The sequence below is a fragment of the Paramacrobiotus metropolitanus genome, unplaced genomic scaffold (assembly GCF_019649055.1).
Source record: "Paramacrobiotus metropolitanus isolate TYO unplaced genomic scaffold, Prichtersi_v1.0 Parri_scaffold0000059, whole genome shotgun sequence".
In the NCBI taxonomy this organism is placed as follows: domain Eukaryota; kingdom Metazoa; phylum Tardigrada; class Eutardigrada; order Parachela; family Macrobiotidae; genus Paramacrobiotus; species Paramacrobiotus metropolitanus.
Genome location: NW_026570279.1, coordinates 82,454 through 104,605, shown reverse-complemented (window position 1 = coordinate 104,605; position 22,152 = coordinate 82,454). Strand labels below are relative to the sequence as shown.

Sequence of the window (22,152 nt, the reverse complement as noted above, 5' to 3'; positions counted from 1 at the left end):
TTACGCGTGACCTTTGGAATATCACATTTTAGAAATGAATGTGTTATTTGAGAAGAACTAAAGGAACAATGTTGTGCTAGGAACGTGTTTTCATAGGCTACGATTGGCTTAAAGTAGGTATATCTACAAACATAAACTGCAACCAGTATTTCTAACACCAATCACATCACTTCCTGTTCCCATTCCCACCACACGTCCACCTGGACAACCCTACGAATTTTGTTGAAGTTCAGACGAGAATCTGATGATTTGCTTTCACATGGAAGCCATTTTCAGGAGAGCAGTTGCGCTTTTCAGGAGAGCAGTTGCGCTGCCATCCCAGATATGCTAAGGTATACACTAACACTAAAATTTGTATGGCGGATCATACTTGCTTTATAAATACGCTTGTATAGCTTAAATTTTGAATTACCTACTTCAACTGTCGAACACCACTCGGCCGTTAATCCAAACGCGAGTGGTTTTGTGGCTTCTTCAGCCGCATCTCTAGAATGTCGATACATCCACACAGTTGTTGTTGATGCGGGCATGACCTCTGCAATAATCTGCATTAGCGGTCAACTGGTGAAAGCTTGCGGTAAACGAGATGGTAAGTCAGTTTTATTTCATTCGCCCTCCAGATTTTTTAGGTGCAGAGGACAATAAATTCATTTAAACAGGCTAACCCAATAGCACCAATTCCGTACAAAAAGCATACTAACAGCACAAAATCCGCAATATCACAAAAGTCATTCTTGACCAAACGGTTCGAACACCAAATATTCCTGCCGCAGTCATTTTGCTACCAAAAACAATGAAAGTTATCTAGTAAAATTGGCGCTTAACACTCAGATCATGACAAGATAAATCAACAAAATATTAATGCAAAAAGCGGTGCGTGCTACGCTAGAAAATGGAGGAGAAAAACAAAGGTCGTCTAACTGGACAGTGCCATTGTTGGTTGCTCTAGGTGGAGTGACGGGTCAGCAGGAATCCACCAAAAATAATCGGATTGACCACCGAAAAACTCATTCCTGCAATTTATTTTCCTTTTCGTAGTTCATTTGCTGGTTTTACTAGAGTATCCAAGGGTAAGAAAATTCATAAAAAACCAATGGTATCTCGTTAACCTGTTTTTCCTGGCTTATATCAAATTCGATTTAATTCACTTTATCTTATTGCATGCTTTTAAGTTTTTTCAGCAATCGTACTTCGTTTATGTGTAAGTTTTCTCATTTGCATGAGAGCAGCGCTTACCGAGACAAAAAATAATGGTCATTGTTTGAGTGGAAATGCTCCACTGGAACAAATACCCCAACATTCCCACATAGTACGGGACTACAGTGCACGAGAACACGGTTAAGTATGCTAATGTTACCAGGAGAACTGCTTGTAAGGAATACTTCGGGGAAGACGGTATGTGTTAAAGTCAACCAAATAAGAAGTTTGATCTGATCATTACGTCGTAGGTGAAGTGTAGTTTGTAATATTTTGCAGCGCCAAGTACTATTAATGCTCTCCGATTGAGATACCTACTACCCAAACTTACTCCAGCAGATAACGAAGCTGGCAGCCGTAATGAAAGTCATCCACAATGATATCTTCCGGGTTTTCTGGTACAGCCGTTTACCCTTTCTCGTACTGCTCGGACGCAGCACCGCGCTATTTTGCTCACTAGACAGGGACGTGCTGGTTTCTTCTGGATGACAGGGGCACATTCTCGAATTAACGGCAAAATCTAGAGACGAAAAATTAACTAAAATTTTCCACTTTGCCAAAGAATTTCAGTAAAAACTGACAGAAATGCATTCGTTGTGCCTTATATAATTAACCGATATTTTAAAAAACTAACTCCAATATAGTTCTTTCTAATTACCCCGTAGGGTTGCCTAAATCTTTACTGATTTTTACCGGAATTTCAACACACAATTATCGGCACAGTTCTAATGCGGCTGTCTATCAGATTCGACTGACCCTTTTCAGCAGTAGCAGCAGCATTTGCGCAAATATCTGTCACAGTAACGAAACTGACGTTGGAATCTGTGGATGATATCAAGCTCACATAATTTATATAGGATAATAATATTAGGGTGACACTCTAGCCACCCCCAGCACCCCCGTGTTTCATAGCCACCCTTAAGTAAGTGCAAATTTGTACGAGAACTTAACACGTTAAATTCGGCTTATTGCCATGGTCGCTTGACTATAGAAATCAGCACCTTGATACGCGTTCACTGCATCGCTGGAAGACGAATTACATCTGGAATGCGCCGAAAAAACCTTCAATAACACACAGCCAGCTGAGGAAACCAAGGAAAGAGTAAGCCAGATACCGGAAGCACTGTGCCTGCTCGGCCAGTCAAGACTGCTCGCACTCTCTGCAAAGCACGCAAGGACCACGCAAACGTGTGAATTGGTGCAGAATCAAAATTCTTAGAAATATCACGAAGATCACGCGTTGTCCTAAATAAATCAGAAATCTTAAAAATGACGAATTAAATGGGTGTCTATGAAGAAGCACAATGGGGTGTCTTTATTTAATTAATAGCAGAAAAGTGTGGCTATAAAAAACAGGGTGCGAAAAGGGTGGCTTTAGTAATTTCCAGAATAATATTGTATATTATTATTGTTATTGTAAGATAGGGTGTCTGTAACAAAGAGGGTCCGAACAGAGGCGTCTATGTAATTAGCGACGGTAAAAGGAGGTGCACAGAAAGAATTATTTTTTTAATTCTGATCGGGTGAAAACTGTGAAGATGCGCAGTACTCAGGGACCGACCGGTGTCTGTGTGTGGATCACGAAACTGGCGAACCTTTTCCGCTTCCGTTTAGATAAACATAATAAGCCGACATTATATTAGTAATATTAATAATTAATAGATAATATTATATCACTGAAGTTGAATTAATATTTGTCTCGGTTGAAATCAACTGGATTATGTATCTTGCATTAATAACAGCAATGCCCACAAAGTACGTGCTAGTTTCTAAGCAGGACAGTAACCAGCATTTCTCAGTTGACAGTAACCGAAATCTAATGGACCTTGAGGACAGTAATTCAAGCATCCCGGAATCGTAACCGGAAAATAGTGTGGATCTGTTTCTTCAGTTAAAATTGACCTACCAGGACTCCCGGCCGCAATCCTTGATTCTTTGGTAATAGCCACGGAAATGACCAAATAGCAGACAATAATAATGCATAATGGAACCAAGCACATGACGATGAGAGTAGCTAAGGCGTAGGCTAGCTCTTGATCGGCTCTCGAGTAGAAGCCGTGCGTAACGCACTGATAGAATTTGACGCAAATAGGCGCGCGCTCCGTATGAAAAATCACCGCCTGCAAAAACGCCGGATGAAGGACATTCTTGTCATTCTTTCCCACGGAATTCTAACCAAGAAATACAATAACATAATTATTACCCGAGTGTGGGTTTTATTCGACACATTTAGGCGTCATCCAAGTTGCCGCTTTTGAAAATTTATTTAACGAGTGTATGTAAGAGTGGTGACCCATGTCACGTTGACTCGACCCAAGCCCAGCAAAAGGCGTTGTGACCTTTTGCAGTCTCCGTCTGTTTCTTATATTTTTATACAACATAAGAATGCAAAAAACAATCCACCATATGACAAGAGGTGCCTTATAAGGCAACTGTTATCTTATGCTCGATTGTTTATCTTATGCCTCATGTTACCTAAACGCTCCTTGTGTCGCCGGACGCCTTGTGCATTCGGTCCTCTTACACTTTACAGTGTATCATAATATGACTAAGCCTTAGGGTTAAATTTTAAGTTTAAGGTTTAAACCTTAAGGTTTGGTACTACTAAGGATATACGCATGTTGTTTCATAACGGTATGTAATGCTATTAATTTTTATCTATCGGTCCCTACCACTGCTTTCTCGAATTTTGCTTTTTATGCTTTTCGTATCTTTTTCTGTTTTTTTTGTCAAACTGATGTTGTTCTTAGGTTTTCTTATTGCAAATTATACTCTTCTTGTTTCTTTGATATTTGGCTGAATAACTCGAGAAATACGAAATACTCGTACATATAAAATACGAAATACGAAATACGAAATACTCGTACATATAAAAGCAATATAAGAACACGAAGCAAAAAATGTTATATGCATAATATCAGAAAACATAGCCGCTACATATGTAGACCGTAAGAAACGTACGACACATAGGAATAACTAATAAATAACGTAAAAGTAATATAAGTAAGAACAAACCATATGTACCTCTGGATTTAACCATGGCCCCCTCGCCGGCTATGAGTTCAGAAAAAATAAATTTTCGTATTGTCTAGAAAGACAGAGGAACGTTAGACTAAGCATAAAAATGATTTCATCTGCCATCGTCAACGGGCGTGCCCAGAATAAAATTTAAATGTTGATAATTCTACACTGTATTGTAACCTGTGGCGGGCTGCGGGCAATGCAGTGCATCATGCGTAATAAAGTTAATTAACAGCCTGTAACCGGCCATGGCAATTCACTTATTCCAAAATTTTATCTGTGTTGCTCACTTACGGCGGTATACTACTTTATACTCGTACCGAGTCGTATGTGTAAAACTGTAAGTGACAGTACACACATAAGTATTTTACAATTCAGCCGCCTGTGAAGCGCATTTGAAAATGCTCAGGATTAAACTTGTTCTGCCGAGATAAGTACATACAGCCCTGCGCCGCCAAGATGGGACACTTCTGAAAACAAATTATCAAACATTCTTTTTTGTCGTCTTCTGTCGCTGTTTGCACTTTTCTGGTATAACTTGTTGTTATGCATCTGGCAATATCAAAATCCGAATCTTTTGCTACGTCGGTAGAGAGACAGGGGCAAATTAAGGGCATGGGGTAGGGGATAAATCGGACCGCTTATATCGGCAACTCTCGTAAAATCCCCAGTCAGGGTTTTTGCGTGAACTTTTTCAAAATATTTTTAGTGACCGACAAGGTTTCGAGGACGGGTTAACAAAACAGTTTTACGCGATCAGTGCGCTAGGCTAGCTTTTTGCATAGCAAAATAATTTAGAAAGTTGCTGATTATCAAAATCAATCATAAAAAATTACATAAAATTTTTTATTTCAACGGTCGTAGAGGAGAAATTTTTGTTACTGCATAGAACTTGGTGTAGAAGGGCTGTACATCGGTACGCGCTTGTTACTTTGATGTTGTAAAGATTGGAAAATTGTGAACTCAACGGGAAGTACTCTGTTGTCTGTAAGAAGCAAATACGCCCGATTCATTTCTACTTAGAGAAATACTTAATTGTAAACTCTACCGTCTCCAGAAATGGTGAATAATTATTGTAAGCAGACAGCACAGAATAAAATTCAAACGACCGAAGTTAACATGGTTTCGTACAGATCGTTCGATAACGTAATCCCTTATAAAGCTATGATGCGGTGAATTGCCCATTGGCTATAGCACAGTTCAAAACAGACTTCGCTTTAATTTTTGTTCTGGCCACGTCTCTTGGCCATGACAGATGAAATATGAAATTAAAATTTTTTTGCAAATTGGGATGTTCCTCTGTCTTCCCGCAAAATTCACAATTTCTCTGAATTAACAGCCGGTGACGCGGCCCTGGCAAGCCACGTAGATTATGTACGACTGCAATGTAGGATACCTTTCCGGGAAATGTTTCAAGGCGGGTGTGTTTTTTCACGAAAAAATAACAAAAAAAATAAAGATAATGCAACTGGGCTAGGCTCTAATAAAAATCGACCATTTTCACATCATTTTTAATCGCTACAAATTTTGATCCACTTAGAAGATGCGAATATTTTTCTACGATGACCATGTCTTCAACAATCCGACACGTCAGTCTAGCGTCAGACTGATGAAGAGTAGCGCGCTTAAATTTGACCCCCTTGATTGCTAATTCACCAGCGACAACGGCTGTACAGATGATTCCGCAACCGCTAATTAATCTACCTGCGGTACGCTGCACACCGACGAGACGATCCAGGCGAATCCGCTGATGACTTTTACCCGCGACTGACTCTCCACCTTACTGGATTTACTCAGCGGAAAGGTCACAGTAATGCAGGTCTCAATGCTCATCCCGGTGAGGATTAGGTTGGTGGCGTATAAACTGAAACATCGTTATTATACGTAAATCAGTGTACTGTAGCAGATGATATACAGTGGAACCTCCCATCTTGAACACCTCTGAACCCTGAACAACCCCGAACCTTGAACAATATTTTTCGTACGCGCAGCTCTCGTAAGCTATAACATTGGGGGGACCTCTGAACCCTGAACACCTCTGAATCCTGAACCTTGAACACTTGGCTGCGTACCGTGACACGTTTACTTAGTAAAATGGACCTCCAACCGTGAACAGAGAGCTGCTTTGCGTTGTGTGCGAAGCAGCGAAAGCATCCGGGAAGTGTTGAATGTGATCACGGATTTCATCGCAAGCCAATTATATAGCCGAGAATAACGTTTAGTTCATACTTTACCGATTAGTAGCCTTAGTTTCAGTAAATGAATTTGAATATTAGACATAACGACGGAAAAAAATAGCATAAGAATAACGTAAAATCAACTTAACTATTAACTTCCGCCGGGAAATATATGTAAGAACGGTATATATCCTTTTGTTTATTATTGTACGCACTTATATAATGCATATTACTCCGTCTGGAATTTTATGCGCCCCCCAGGGGCGTCGGTGCCCCCAGGGGCAGCACTTCTGAACCCTGAACACCCCCGAACCTTGAACAAGAAACCCCGTACCGAGAGTGTTCAGGGTCGGGAGGTTCCACTGTACGGTAAAATATGGAAAAGACAACAACACTTCACGTCGTGAAGCATTGTTGGCTTTTCAAATATCAGCTGCAGTAGAAGCGTATTTTGAACTGGACACACCAGCTATCGTTGGTGTATTTTTTATCCCTAATTTTTTCTGAAATGTTTTAAATTGTTTTTGTGATTTCCAAATTAAGAGACGCGTTTTCCGCTGGGATGTGATCTCGATTTCGTCGGTACCACTAACTGAAATTAGAAGCTGGCTGTAATAATGAATGCGGGCATTTAGCGCTGGGGTCTCATGCGAAGAATTTATCTGGCCGATTAGCTTTGTCAACGCTTGCAGCGTAGACCAGCGTGTACAGTGGCATGCAAAGTCCCAGCCGACCCTAATTATGCCGTGTGTAGAAGTTCAAATAGCAGATTCTCGCCGTGCCGTCAAAAGGCCCGCGTGTTTTCCAGCTGAGCTGTAGCGGACCATCGGCGTGCGTGCACACAGTCAATTACTCCGCTCGTCGCGCGCCGGATCATTACGTCCGGGTCCTGCCAGCTGCATTGCACAAACTATCTGTTGATTTTGAATTCCGTATCGTGCGGCACGATACGGAAGTCCAGATCAACACACAGCTAAGTTGCTCGATGAGGGTGCGGTCTGCGGAAACGTGCAGTGTACTGGTGAGATATGTAGTTGAAGAACGCACCTGAACATCTGGCAAAACTTGATGATTCTGCAAAGAAAATCCCCGCCGAACCACTGCATGGTGATGTTCCAAATCCCGTCAGCCAGCAGACAAAACACCGACACCAACAGATTAGCCGCAAACAGCTGCATTGACTGCAAAAAAAAACAAACAAAATTACGCCACTGCAAAGCAGTACAAATAATATTTAATATCGTTAGTCGGTTAGCGAGCTAGTACACTTAATTTTTCGAGCAAAGACCCCAATACAGAAGCGGGGCGAATGGTAGACGATACTGTTAAACCTAAACACTAGTATGACCTAGATTTAAAATGAACCATTTGAAGAAACCACAGATATCTTGAACATACTTCTTGATGATACTTGTATTAAAACCTGCATTGTTATGCAATACAACGATGTCATTAACTGAAACATTTACGCATGATGCAAATACCTAACTGATAATTACAACAAAACTCATTCCCTGCATTCAAGAAAGCCCATTAACTGTATCCCGTGACATGTCGACGATTACCGAGACGCCGCCTCATTTCTAAATTATCAATGTCATTATGTTCATGTGACATCGAAGTGCTCATGTGCAGATGTTACATATTATGTTCTACCGCGTCCTCTCCTCATAGCCGATACGGCAAATGCACGCGCTTACGTATCTGTATAATTATTGTATACGCTGATACGCACGATTACACCGTGGTTAAAGGGCTTAATGTACGCTCGTTAACACTCGCCTCACATCACGTTCGATTAACGCTGCGTGTATTGCTGTGCATCACTAAGGCAGATAGACTGATTCCGTATCAGTATGTTTCCGAACAACGCATTAAAAAATTCTTTCTTTGCTTTCTTTTGCTTTATTGCTACTTCTCGTAACGAAAATCGAAAAGGAAAATGAGACAGTTCTGGAAAATTTTTCCAAATCAAAACCGCATTTTTTTGATTTTTGAAAAAATCGGTTTTCTTGCTTTTTAAATTTTCAGCATACAGTTTTCAGCTAAATTTCAGTCACATTCTAGAAACATGTTTCCGCAGGAGCACATACATGCAGAAAGAAAAAAGCTCGTTTGCGTTATTATTATCTTGAAACGACCATACGCGCCTGTTGGCAGTTCAGAATAAGGCCAGTATTAACAGGAATGGCAGTGAAAAAACCAAACCTGGAAAGCGGTACACATCCTGATTTTTTCGTAAATTACCCATGCTGTTCTTTTTCTCGAAAGTTCCCAGGAATGCTGATGAAGTCTACCTACCAGTATGCTCAGGGTCGAATGACGATACAAGGCACCCTTCAGTAGGAGCGCAATCATGCTGGCATTAAGCACCACACCGAAACCGGCCAAGATGAGCAGAATGCTGATGTAGTTATATCTCTGGGCCAGGTAGCCGGGATCACTCTGATTCACAAACATCAGCACATCCGCCGAGCTGTTTGTTGTGCAGTTCAAACGAGCATAAAAGGCGGCGTCTTCTTCTGTAGGGTCCATATCCTATGACAATTACCGATGTGGCAACCGAACTGCGAAAAAAGGTGTACCAGATTCTCTCGAAGGAGTAGTGAAAACCTGCCCAGAGCGGACTAACTTGGCGATGTCGGTTCATAGGAGTGTATTGTGGAGGTTATACCACTGAATAAGTGAATATCCGTATTACGATTCCTCTCAGGCCGGAATACATCAGCCTACGCTATGCACTGCAAACGCCATAAAAATGGCAGACATGAAAATTAACTAAGTTTGCTGTGGTCTGACCGTCTGAAAGAAATCTTGAGGCTAAGAATACACAAGCAAGGAATGATGTGCATGCTACCTAATAGCAGAAGGAAAATTAAGTGTGCTGTGCCGGCTGCTTGGATTGCAGCGTTCACTTGGAGTTGCGTGTTTGCTGCAGATCGACATATGGGAACTGTTGTGGGATGTGACAGTTTGTTTGAAGCAGTCGTTCCTCTCCATCAGTGTATCCTGTTGTATAGACCAACTGGCTGGCATCATCCATCCCACGCACTGCACAGCCCACCCATCGCAATCAACTAAAATATTTCAATTTGACAAGTTTATTTTACGAACGGCATGGAAGCAAAACCCGAGGCGTAATAAACCAATCACTTTGGTCGACAGTTGAATTCTGCGCCTCAGAATACCGCAATGAAAAAGGTTTTTTTCTTCAATTTATTTGGCAGAATTCAGCTTCATTTGTGTAGCCAGTTTTCCGTATAAACATTAAAACTGGCTAATGCAGGCCATGTCAACTGGTCGCCCGCAGAAGATACCTGTTTCAGGTTACTTGCACCTTTGCGCTAGGCATACACCAGAGAACGGCAATTCGATGTTCTTTTGCTAAACCAGTTTTTTAAACCAGATCTTGAAAGATGGCCGCAAAGTATTTAGCGGTGAAATGTTACAATTTTCTCCGTCTTAACTTACAAGGAAATGCAACTGAAATATATTACATATGTCTTAATTACATATTCACTAGAATGTCTAAGTTAGGACATTAAGGGTTCAATGTGTTTAAACCAGTACTTAGTCCATGACTGGTTTACTTGGTTTAAACAAAGTAAACCAAGCAAAGACGGCAAGCTCCCCTTTAACCACTCACGTGACAGTGGCCCGAACCCAACTCGCTGCACCAGAAGCACCAGAGCACGTCAAACCAATGGTCTAACACAATCGAAACGCCGCGCGCCTCTCCGATGTCTAAAACCTCTTTGTATAAACCAAGTAAACCAACTGAACCACCGGTGAACCTCCATTGAACCACCAGTGAACCACCGATGAACCAAAATATTTCGTGTACCGCACATCTCTTCCTGCGCTCACCCCACTTTGGTTGAACCCAGTAAACCAATTGAACCACCAGTAAACCACAAGTTAACCACTGATGAACCAAAATATTTTATGTACCGCACATCTCTTCCTGCGCTTACCCCACTTTGGTTGAACCCAGTAAACCAAGAGAACCACGGTGAACCACCACTAAACCACCAGTGAATCACCGAAGAACCAAAATATTTCATGCACCGCACATCTCTTCCTGCGCTCACCCCACTTTGCTTGGGCCGGGGATAAATGGTGGCAGTGGCACCTGCACTTGCCACTACGCGTTCTGGCAAGCGATAAAACGTGGCAACTTTTAAAAATTCAGAATCAAAATACTGCAGGAAGGCACCACGTTTCTCGTTATTAACAACTCAAAAAACCTTAAACTCTTGAAGGCGTGCATATGCATGGACCGCCTCAAGTACGATGAACCCTGATTATAAAAAAACATTCTTAGCGCGACTAAGTACGACTGATACCGAACCGAATGCGTACCGATTGTTCGCTCACGGTTTGTCCAAAAAAGATGAACACGAAAACAAACAGAATAAAAAATACTGCACACGGATTTACATCTGTAGTATCTACAGCACAGATACAAAAAAAATTACAACCAGAAGCGCTATTTGTTTGCCAGAATCAAGTGCAGGTTTTTTACCTTTTCGTTGTCTTACAAGTTTGTTGGGCGCAATTGAAGCCTTTGAGGACTTTAATCCGGTGTTTGGCACATGAATGCGGCCACCGTCACATTCGCCACATCCGTCAGTGGACAAAGGCGCCTGCAATTCGGCTTGCATTGCGTCCCCCGTGGCATTGCAGTGTGACTTGTACAGACAAAACATTTTTTTAGCCTTTTAAGACTTATTTTTTTAAAATATTCTTGCGCTTTTTGCGTTCCTTAGAATTCTTAGGGTGATTTGTTCATTTTTAAAAAGCCCAAGAAATCCAAGAAACTAAGAAATCTAAAATTAAGAAGACTCTAACACAACGATAAAAAATGAGCAAGACCCGAATTTTGATAGTCTGTCTCTGGCTTTAAATAGTCAGAGTCAGACTCAGCCCTACGGCCGCGGGCCTGTAGGCCCCCCCAGCTTTAAAGTCTTTTGCCACACTAGTTTTTTGCAGTACGAATACTCACAACTGAAACGAAAACCTGAACGATACACAACGAATTTTGAATTTTCGTTGTTTTTATGACACATACTGGACCTTCGTCCAACACGCTTGTTATACGCCACGCTTATCATGAGTGACAGAATAGTCGGTATGTGTCATGGCATTGTGTTATTCAAAATCAAGCGATTTCTGGAGATCGCCAGCTATTAGTTGAATGCAGGAATGGAACGCTTTTACAGTACTTCACATTACCGCACTTGGATTGTAATCTGTGACAGCTTCGTCTGCTAAACAGCGTTGCAGCACTCATTTACTACTGCATTGGAAGGCGCGGATACAAGACTCAGCTGGGGTGTGCGTCCATAGACAAGTTCTACAGAGTCCATCTGCCAAAACACGAAAATGCTCTCCCTAGAACTTATCGTTGGATGGGAAAATTGTCTCAAGCTGATTCTGAATTTTTAAAAGTTACCACGTTTTATTGCTTTCCAGAACGCGTAGTGGCAAGTGCCACTGCCGGTGGCAGTTGCCAGTGGCAGGTGCCACTGCCACCTTTTATCCCCTGCCCTTTGCTTGAACCCAGTAAACCAGGTGAACCTCTATTGAACCAATCGGGATGAAGTGGGCAGACATTATACGTATATATATCCGTATAGATGGGTATCTGCTTAATATAAGTAACCGTATAAGGGGAATCTGCTAACTGCGCCGGCAAATACTATTTGCCGGCGTAGTAAGCAGATTCCCATTTATACGGTTACTGCCGTTAACGTTGCAAATTTCGGCAGGGTTACCTGCTGCACTTCGGTGCAGTACCATGGTTTGCAACGCTTACGCTCAGTCGTGCCGTAGGGAACGCCGTACGCGGGAGTACGTTACACTGTCCTGTTTGAGGGCTCTGTTTTGAGCAGTTTATTAATTCTGTCATTTAGGTTGCTCGGGCGGAAACACTGCATGAAAATGACAGGAAACGTCGCACCGTTATCATGGGCGATTCACTAACCCGGATCCATTGCTGGATCCGGGTTGTGCAACGTTAGATCCGTTGCTATTGTAATTCACCGGGCGATTCACTAACCCGTAGGAACGATTCACGAAACTTTTAATTTTAACCACTAATCAGTGGTGTTATACATAAAAATTAGCTGTGTACAATTTCTACACTGCAAGTTCGCTTAAACAATGGAAGACCTTGTGTTTCAACAAAAGGTATTCATTGCCAAGCGATCCATCGTTATTATCATTTTATTATTCTTATTAATATTTTCCCTGCAGTAGCCAACTTATTCAGCATAATCTGATGAAGATATCTTACCAGGCTATTGGAAAATTTTTTGGTATATTTGGAAAATTTTATACTTTTTAATGCTTGTGAGCATTATGTGTTCGGTTCTTCATAAGAAAAGGGCAAGTTCTTGCAGTTCCGCAAGCTAGAATCGAGCCCACGTTTGACATAATTATGTTCGGGAGTGACTGGAAGTCAGGAACGGCAGCTGGCTAGGTACTACGGTGGCACCTGGCTGCGAAGTTACGGAAAAAATTTATTCTCAGTGGAGATGCTACCGGAAGAATGGAGATGCTATTCATAAGTAAATTGCTGTAAATGAATTTTTATAAATGAATGATTACCGTATTAAGTGAAACACGTGCACTTCTATACAATAATGGTGTACGGGAAAGGTTCGTGAATCGCCCATGTTCCACCGGTTAGTGAATCGACCGGTCACTTGCGTAAACTGAATAGCGAAAATACAATGTGCCATTCTAATTTTAAAGCCATTGCGCACTATTGTTCGTTAATCGCCCTCTGAACCCGTAGCACCAGACTTTTTGCATCCTTACTTAGTTTGTACTACGGCATTCTGAGCGAACCGAACACTTTTGGAATCGAACGCTCCATTTTAGGAGCAACGAATCGTTGGTTTATACGGCAAAATTTCCGGTTCGTTGTCAGTCGTTGAGAATTTCTATGTAGCTTATTTTGTAGGTAATTAAGCAGCTATTGCGGCCTGAGTGAAGGTGACCATCAATAGTCAAATCATTTTTTTATGTTTTCCAAAACCTGCTATCGTTAACCGAAGCATCGAGAAGATGTACAACATATGTATTTCGAATATGCCCGTAATTAAAGTAGCATACTCAGGTTGGCACAAATACCTACAACTCTACAATACTTGTTATGATTTATCACCACACTCTACGAGGGGGATGAAATTAATGAGCTCGATGCGCCCGAGCAAGGGGTAACAGAACTCCTTATCCGTCAGATGTGTGACTTGTGTCTTGCACCTTTCGAAATCAGACCATTCAACCTACAATTCAAAACAATAAGAAAAATTAATAAGATTTTCGATACCAAATGACCTAATATTAAGGATGACAGAGAAAAGTTATCACCATTTGTTTTTCTCATAGACATAGCACACGGTCTCGATCCACGGTCGGGTCCAGACTTCACGCACAAACTCTGTGCGTTGTCGCCGGTAGCAACAACCGTTAACGACATGCTCATGCCCAGCGTGTAGTAGTGGTCAGAAGATTAAATTGCGCAAACAAATTTTTAAAAAACAACTGCCTAACTAAACGCTCCGCCTGTTTAAATTTTTTCGTACTACCTGACACGATTGTTTGCTGTGGTACTAAGTTGCACAGCACGTACTTGGCAGTTGGCAACTCTTGCTAGTTTCGTCGGTCAGAACATCATTACACATAAAAGTTTGACAGCCACCGAAGTCTAAGAACAACTGAGGCCCTTTAATTTGTATAGTTGTTTAACCGAAGTGCTCAATAAGTTTGATGTGCTCTACTCTGAGTGCACATCACAAGGTATTGAACCATGGTACTGCAACCAGAGAGCTCTCAGCATCCGCAACATCAGCATCAGCCATAAAGCTGCCAACAATCATATTCAGCAAGATTGCAGAGATCCAGATATCCGGTATTTGGTTTTGTGTATACTGGTTCAATAGTGGTTCACTTTCGTTGACTTGGTTTACTGGGTTCAACCAATGTAGGGTGAGCGCAGGGAGAGATGTGCGGTATATAAAATAATTTGGTTCATCGGTGGTTCAATGGTGGTCACCGTGGTTCACTTGGTTTACTGGGTCCAACCAAAGTCGGGTGAGCGCCGATAGAAAGGTGCGGTATATGATATATGTTGGCTCATCTTTGGTTCATCGGTGGTTCTATTGGTTTAAACCGAGTTATCGCTGATGTCCTAACTCAGACATTCTCTCAGTGGAGACTTTTGACCTGCGCAAAAATATATACCGGTATGTACGTATTGGCTCTTGCTGAGCACATCTGAAGTTCAGGGCGAAATCTCAGTTAAGGGGACAACTAGCAGTTACCACTAACAGTTACCACTTTTACTTACTATTACTTACTACTGACCCCAAAATTTTTCAAATACTTACTATTACTTGGTATTCCAATGTTTCCGAACCAATTATTTATTATGCTTAATTATTAATTATGCTTATTTATTATGCAATTATTTATTATTATTAATTATGCTTAACAGAATTGTTTTGATTTTTAACTCAGTGTTATTATGAGATTTATACGGTTGTGGATTTCATTATCAGAATAACTGAACTTTATGCGAATCCATATCCTGTAAAGGCAAAATCCAGCAGTATAACCGTGCTGCATAATCCGCTTGACAGGCTGCTGCTGCGTTGCAGTGTTTTAAATTCCTGTATACGTAAAGGAGCCGCAGTTTCAGTTTGGCAGGATATTGCGTTTATGTGAACAAGCATACCACCGTCTGTTAAGGCACCTACTTAAAATAATGATGCAACTGCCACAGAACAGACATTGAAGTCCAGTTAAACGGGTTGTCTGCTCCTCACACATGAATGAATGAATGAACAGCAGCGAGCCAACGCATCAATGATTCCAACTCATCTGGTTTTTCGCTAAATTCTATTAGTAAATAAATTAATAAAAAACGTTTAGTTAGTTAGCGAACGATAAATCTTACTATTTACTTACTATTTGCTATTGTTTCTGAATATTTACTTATTTTTACTAATTTCGCCTGTAAAACTTTACTGTTTACTAAACATGTAATTTTAGGGAAGCTTTTACTAATTAAATAGCATTTACTTAAATTTATTTAGTAGCACATCACTGTTCTACGCCTGTGCACGTATACAAATCATCTATCTACAGAAAGTCATAAAACGAAGCAAGAAGTGTTTCGGAGACGCGAAAGCCAAAGCTTTCGTGCATGTACACGAATTAAGCACCATGAGCCGGGCCAGATCCCTTAAATTCGTTTACTAGTATATTTGTATTAGCATAAGCCAGTTAGAATAAATAAATTTGCAGCAAAAGCAGAATTACTACAGCAAAATTTTTCTGAATCCGCTCCAATCATTGTTCCCAGATCGGAAGCCGCGTTGTCTCGTTGTATTTCGATCCGCAGACGCTGACGTAACAATCTGTGTGAGCCTGGTTCCCTGGTGTGTTGCTCTAGCCATTTGCCGGTTTCCTTTACTAAAGCATATGCCGAATTTTCCCCAAGGCCCGAGCGTTTCGAAGGCTAGTGGAGCAAATGTGTCTGCCTTCGAGTTACGCGTAGAGTCTGGTTTTATTGTCTCCGGCCTGGGCAGCGGCGAATTCGACAGCTAAAGAAGTGGACTTGATATGGGATGGGGCGACAGTGTCGACGCAGGTGGCGTCCCTTGCCAGACACATACCACGTTTCCAAGCAAAGGTCGTGCATTCGTCTAGGCGACGATCGGACGTAGGGGACGTGCCACAAGGTTCGAATTTAACTGGAATGCCCGTCGAATGCAATGATCGGCACAAAATGCTACTCAAACCACCGTAAGGTGCATGACTCCCGGCCGAGAACGAGCATGACAGGCCGTACACGTGTACTGGCTTGAGGCATTTGGCACACGCGTGCGGTTCCACAATGACTGCGCCCAGCCTTAGTCCAACTGATATCTTGAGCGTATCGTCAGCAGAGATTTGATATGCGCTGTCGGCAAAGTATTTTGATCCAGCGGATTTTTGATATGCGCTGCCGGCAAAGCATTTAACCAGATACCCGCTTCCGGTTTCGACTGGACGAGCAGGTGGGCTCTGTTGGTTTTATGCCGTCGACTGTGCTGCAGGCGTAAAAAGTACATACTTCTTATTACTGCGCACGCTGTGCCGCAGTACGTCGTTACAGTAGCAGCAGGTCGGGGCCAAAAAAATTCCATCCTTAGAATTTCTTCTCAGCTGCTACCGAGCAGTCTCTTCTCAGCTGCTACCGAGCAGTCTCAGTTCAACGTTCTCCGACAAGGTTATATCATTTCTACCATGGGCCCTGCGATGATAATGAGCTCGAGTGGGAAGCAATCGATTAAAACACACAGTGCGGAGCATGGTTCTGTACTGAGCGTTGACCGCAAAGAAAAAGACCTAAAACAAAAGATCAATAAGAGAAAACCGAGGGAAGGGGTATTTGTGTTAATATCGCGGCTGTTATGGCCTGGTACTATACAGCCCAGGATGGCTTTAGGGTAAATGGCGTTTAACACGATTTTTACTTTAAAAACTTTTTAGAGTGCGTATAATTGTTGTTGTATGTATAAGGTATGCAAAGGGTTTGAGTATAGTACGTGGCTTTTAAGTCGGTTGCGCGCGCAGTACATATCCGGCCTGTGGAAACAAATTCCATTAAAGCTGACAAAAGCTTACACGCGTTCTCATAATCAACAGTGTGGTTATTGAATTTTTGCTTTGACTCAACAAATGTTCTGAATTTAATAATCCAACGAGTGCTGTACCAAACCAATTTAGTTTAATTATTTTAATTCAGTTTTAAAAAATGACCTCTGTGAATTGAATAACATATTTTTACATTTTGAAACGCTCTTAAAAATTGTGTGGCAACATAAGTTCATTGAACCAGACAGCGATATCAAAAAGTGCTTACGAATACGAAAAAGCATAAGGTTTAGTGAATGTAACATATGCAAGTATGTATGTGACACTAGTACAGTACCAAGTGCAAGCCGGGCAACAAAGTTTGCATAAATTAACACAGCGAGAATTTCTGATCTGCGCCGCCACGCCGCCTGAGGGCGGTTGGAAGTCAGTAGCCTTCGAGTAGCCGGGAAGTCGTGGCTGCTCCATAGCAACGCGTGCTCCTACTGTAGTTTTTAATTAGGGCTCGTTTGCAAACCCTGCTGTCTGCAAATACGGATGGCACATGAAAATTAACAGAAAGCCAAGGTCTACAAAGCGACAGACACATGCATGATAAAAAAGAGAAGTGTGCTCGGTAAAATCTGCGGTCAGTTAGTGTCCCCGGTATTACAATGCGCCTACCATGGGCCAATCTTTACGTGATACGTAGCGTATGCGTAGTTCCCATTTTGGTGCACTGCGTAATTCCTGTAACCGGTGACGTGCGAAACAACGTCTACGGCGGTTGCCATTCTGGCGCCGATCAGAAATTAAAATTACGGGTTGCGCCTGACTTCATACTACGGCACGCTACGATGCACTCTTTAAAACCGTATCAAGAATTTGGCGTGGGAGTTTGCCAATGACCACCAAATATTTTAATACGTTTAACCGTAGTCGCCTGGCGGATGGTGGCTAAATTGAAATCCATGCAGTACGGTAAGTTGCGATCTAACTGCGGAGCGCATCTTGTTATTGCGATAAATGTAATGTCGTTCCAATGATTCAAATTTCAAAGCACGACGGCACGCATTTCGCTCTAATTGTACCTCTGGGTGCTGAATTTGTAGCCCGGCTCAAAGACTGAAATAGTGTCCATTAATGGACACAGTGTCCATCATTGAAAATAGTTAATCCATCATTGCTGCCAAAGGTGTCCATTTTTGTAAAATTCAAATAAATTATAAAATTTAAATGGGGGTCTTTAAATAATTAAAAATTAAATTTCTCGGTAATTGGGTTTTCTTTGTTCTAGCTGTTTGAGCAGTTGAAATATTTTGTTTCAGGCATATTAAGCTTATACTCTCTATAAGTACTCGTCGTTACACAGATAATGTCAGATTACCTTGTCGCTGTTCGCTACCTTGCCCGTCAAGCGGTCAAGGTGTATTTCGGCAGCCAGCTAGCAGTCTGCCGGCCTGTCTTCTCAAGTACTAAACACGTACAGAGTATATACGTACAGTATTTCTTCACGGAAAATCGCAACAGTTTAGTGGCCAAAGTTTGCGGGGAGTGAAGGTAAAACAAAAAAAGCGGTGGAAATTGCGGCTACTCGCCTTATTTGGGACTCATTCCCATACCATCTTTCTAAGAAAGATGCTATGGGAATGAGTCACAAATAAGGCGGGTGATAATTTTATCTTTTTCTGACTAGGGACACGCGATACCGCACCGCTTAAGCACTGAAAAATAATCTTTTTTCGCTCTCCGCGCGATTTTAAAACAGCATTATGTCAGTTTTAATGAAAGCCGGAAACTGGGTTTGCCCAATGCGCTATCTTGAACGCGTACAGGTTGGCCGACTGCTGTCCTCATGGCTCATGCAGTTCAAGACATTTGCGTCCATCATTAAATCAACCGTGACAGCCCAAGTGGTTGCGGGACATTTCGTCGTGGGACATTTCGCCACACGTTTTTCGTCGCAGCGGCTAATTTGTTTTGGGATAATTTGTTTTGAAACCGTTTTATTGTGTGACACTTGGTCGCACGACTTTCGCGGAATCGAAAAAATATCGACTGGTTTATGGCAATCATATGACTATTTGCCATATGGCAAATATGGCAATCATATGGTTTATGGCAATCATATGGTTTATGGCAACAGTCATATGACTATTTGCCACAAAAACGAGTTGTCCTTAGACGAAATGTCCGTAAAACCAAATGTCCCGCGACGACCTGTCGCGTAGCCATAGGGAAGCTGGGAGCTGGAGAGAAGGAAAGAAGCCGGTAAACAGAAGCAGGGGATTACACTCATTACATCGTGATTTTGTAGCTACTCCCCGCGCGAATTGATTACCCGGTCGGATTAAACAGTTGTGTATAAAGATGTCGTTTCCCCAAACAACCGTCACGTCATCTCGAAACAGCCATTCAGAAATTCATCAAAATTTAAATATTTAATTCGTACAAAAGGTCAAACGTTTTCAGGCTTCCCCGGGGCGAAGCCCCCCAGGGGCGTCCATCATTGATTTTCCACTATTTCAGTCCCTGGGCCGCCCGGCTTGAAACTTTTCCTTAACAATCAACTTTTTCTTAACAGTCAATCAACGGTAGTCAGGAGTTTCTATACTGTGGCTTACCGGACTGGCAGCATAAGCCGACACCTGGGTGATTTTCGTACACAGTAACCAGCGGATTTCTTTGCTCCACCATTCCGCATAAAACATTGTCAAAATTGCCGGTGGCAGTGTGCATGCGCAGTACCAAATGAACGACAAGCATAACGCTTCGGTTGTATGCAGACGGCGTCGCAGCATGCGATTCTGCGGAAGATCACCGCCCGCCGTACTCTGCCGCCGGTTCGAGATCTGCATACACTCCACAACGGCGAACAGAGTGATGTACACTAAACACATTATCCCAATGGGCAAATATGTGCCGATGGTCCCCAGAAGCGGGACTGTGGCGCCATCTTTACGCACCCATCCGCAGCCGCCCGACTGCAAACGGCCGTGTGTCAATCCCGCAGAAAATAGCGGTGGGATATTACAGCCAATGGCGATGAGCCAAATTAATACTGGAATGATCATGGCGTGCCACTGTGACTGCAGTTTTTTAAACCAAAACGGAGCGGCGATGGCGAGGAAGCGGTTAAATGACAGTGCCACCCCTGTCCAATTTCTGGCGTGAATAAGTACAACCAACAGAAAACTGGCTGGAACGCAGTGGTAGGGAAACTCTATACGTAACTGGGTGAGATAGATTGGGACGTTGATGACTGGGTTAGCTATTACGCAAAAGATCAGATCGAGGGCCAATGAGTGCAGAATTAGCCAACCAGAGAATGTGTTGATTTTTCGCAAACGTGACATGGCCATCATTAGAAAGACAATCATTAAGGCGCCGGCAATGCCGATTAAAAATTGTGCAGTGATCCAGACAGTCAGCTCGGGCAGGGTGACAGTGCTGTTCCATAACGGCGAAGGAGCGCGATAATTCCGCATTGCAGTTGAAGGTAACTACCTACAGAATTAATAATTAATTACGCAGTCTGCTTGCACCCTCGCTTTGGAATCTGACGCGAAAAACAAGTTTAAAACAAGGAAAAAGATTATACCGCGTGTGCGAGTTAGACCGAGTTCCACAAAAAAATGGAGTGTCGATAAGCCAGCAGATAACTATGTTTACGTTTGCTGGTAACTTTCGAAGAGCACGCCGCGTGCATACTGCAAGAAGTGTAGCTTTTTCATACACGGATATGTAATACGGTAGCTGTAAATGTTAGTTATGTTATTTGTCATCGTCAGCAGCACTACACTTTAAGCCGTTCTCTCGGTAATTTTATTTTGATTCGGTTGAGATGCCATCAGCCCGAGAAGACATAGGAATTAATCCCGCAGATTCCCGTTTAACCCAGTGCAGCGGTCACCGTGTAGGCGTGTAGCATAATCTTAAAGCAAGGCAAACTGAATACAACGGACCATGGCAGCGAAGCCGTACAGTGCAAACGTACAGTGCAAACGTGAAACGTCTAACCCCATATGCTTCCGGTAAATTGTGACTCACATTTCATAGTATAAATAGCAGTTTCCTATTATGTGAAAGCCGCTCTTATACAAGTACTTATCAGTTCCGAGAATGCAGGCTTATGTCGTAACACCTTAAAACATCCCAATCAGCGCATCTAGTTACACGATCTAATAACTGTAATTTCCGTTAAAATGAGCTTTGCATGGTCATAAGGTAAATGGATGTGGCTAAACGAAGTACCACGCTAGAAAATATTTGAACGCAAGAGGAGCTACACCTCAAAAATTTTTAATAAACTGCAGTTATTGTTACCGCTCAAAATTTAAAAAAATGAAGCACAAATATTATTCTGAGGCCTTGTTATTTTGTGTTATCAAACGAAGATTATTTTGTGTTATCAAACAAAAGGTTGCAGTGAACAACTAAACATGTGACTCATCTGAACCCACGAATTTAGTGTCATAGTCGTAACCCAGGGATTCAGTGTCACAGTGGCTACGAAGTAGCGTTGGAGGAAAACGCTTTATGACGCTAAGAAAAAATTTCTCAAATGCAGTATCGCAAGATATCACTGGCTGCCACAATGTCAGCCTCTGACGGTCTGCTGAAGGCGCCATTGTGTGCATTCATGATCATTGAAGCAAATTAGCATTCGGCAATCACCAATGGTTTTCCACAGTTGCTATCTACGATTACAACGCTGAACACAGCTACGATCTGTCACACATATGCCCTTTTACATGCCCGGAAACTGTCAGTTTGCCGTAGACTGATATGCTGATGCTTCTATTAAATCGTCGACATGTAGTTCCTCCGAGAACTTTTTACTTGCAAACTTTCTGGTTCTCAATACAAAAATTTTTCTGCGCTAGTTTAATTATAATTTGAGCAGGTCGAATAAAACTGAAGGCTTTCGAAAAGTGCCAAACCTGCAGGGATTGCCCATTACGCAGCACAAGTGGCACTCTATTTTTGCAGAAGAAAAGCTTTTCCGGGCACGATAAGGGACATATTTCACAATCCACCCGCGATTGAGAGTTTTCCTTTTTTAACTGCGTATTTTTTTAATGAATAAAACTGACATGGTGAATGGGTAGAACGAAAATCGAGC

General features: G+C 42.1%; 1 protein-coding gene across 3 annotated transcripts; it reads right to left on the bottom strand.

The window, feature by feature from the left end:
• Positions 1–604: 604 nt before the first annotated feature.
• LOC129593051 (gonadotropin-releasing hormone receptor-like) lies at positions 605–9,247 on the bottom strand. Of its 3 annotated transcripts, XM_055489232.1 has the most exons (8): positions 9,028–9,247; positions 8,697–8,962; positions 7,443–7,576; positions 5,923–6,082; positions 3,104–3,368; positions 1,529–1,717; positions 1,237–1,317; positions 605–1,013 (listed from the first exon to the last, which is right to left on the bottom strand). In XM_055489232.1, the coding sequence occupies exons 2-8, from the start codon at positions 8,928–8,930 to the stop codon at positions 946–948; spliced, it is 1,131 nt and encodes a 376-aa protein (XP_055345207.1). In that variant the 5' UTR covers positions 8,931–8,962; positions 9,028–9,247; the 3' UTR covers positions 605–945. The 3 variants fall into 3 exon arrangements, with proteins under 3 accessions (XP_055345207.1, XP_055345208.1, XP_055345209.1); XM_055489233.1 differs by having other exon boundaries at positions 3,104–3,317; positions 8,697–9,247; XM_055489234.1 differs by lacking the exon at positions 1,237–1,317 and having other exon boundaries at positions 8,697–9,247.
• Between the last annotated feature and the right edge of the window lie 12,905 nt (positions 9,248–22,152).

Excerpts from the sequence above, each read along its gene's own strand:
- LOC129593051 (XM_055489232.1), bottom strand. The coding sequence starts at position 8,930 with ATGGACCCTACAGAAGAAGACGCCGCCTTTTATGCTCGTTTGAACTGC. Across the intron at positions 7,577-8,696 it reads ATTCGACCCTGAGCATACTG|TCAATGCAGCTGTTTGCGGC; the intron begins GTAGGTAGACTT and ends TTTTTTTTGCAG. Across the intron at positions 3,369-5,922 it reads CGGTGTGCAGCGTACCGCAG|AATTCCGTGGGAAAGAATGA; the intron begins GTAGATTAATTA and ends TTTCTTGGTTAG.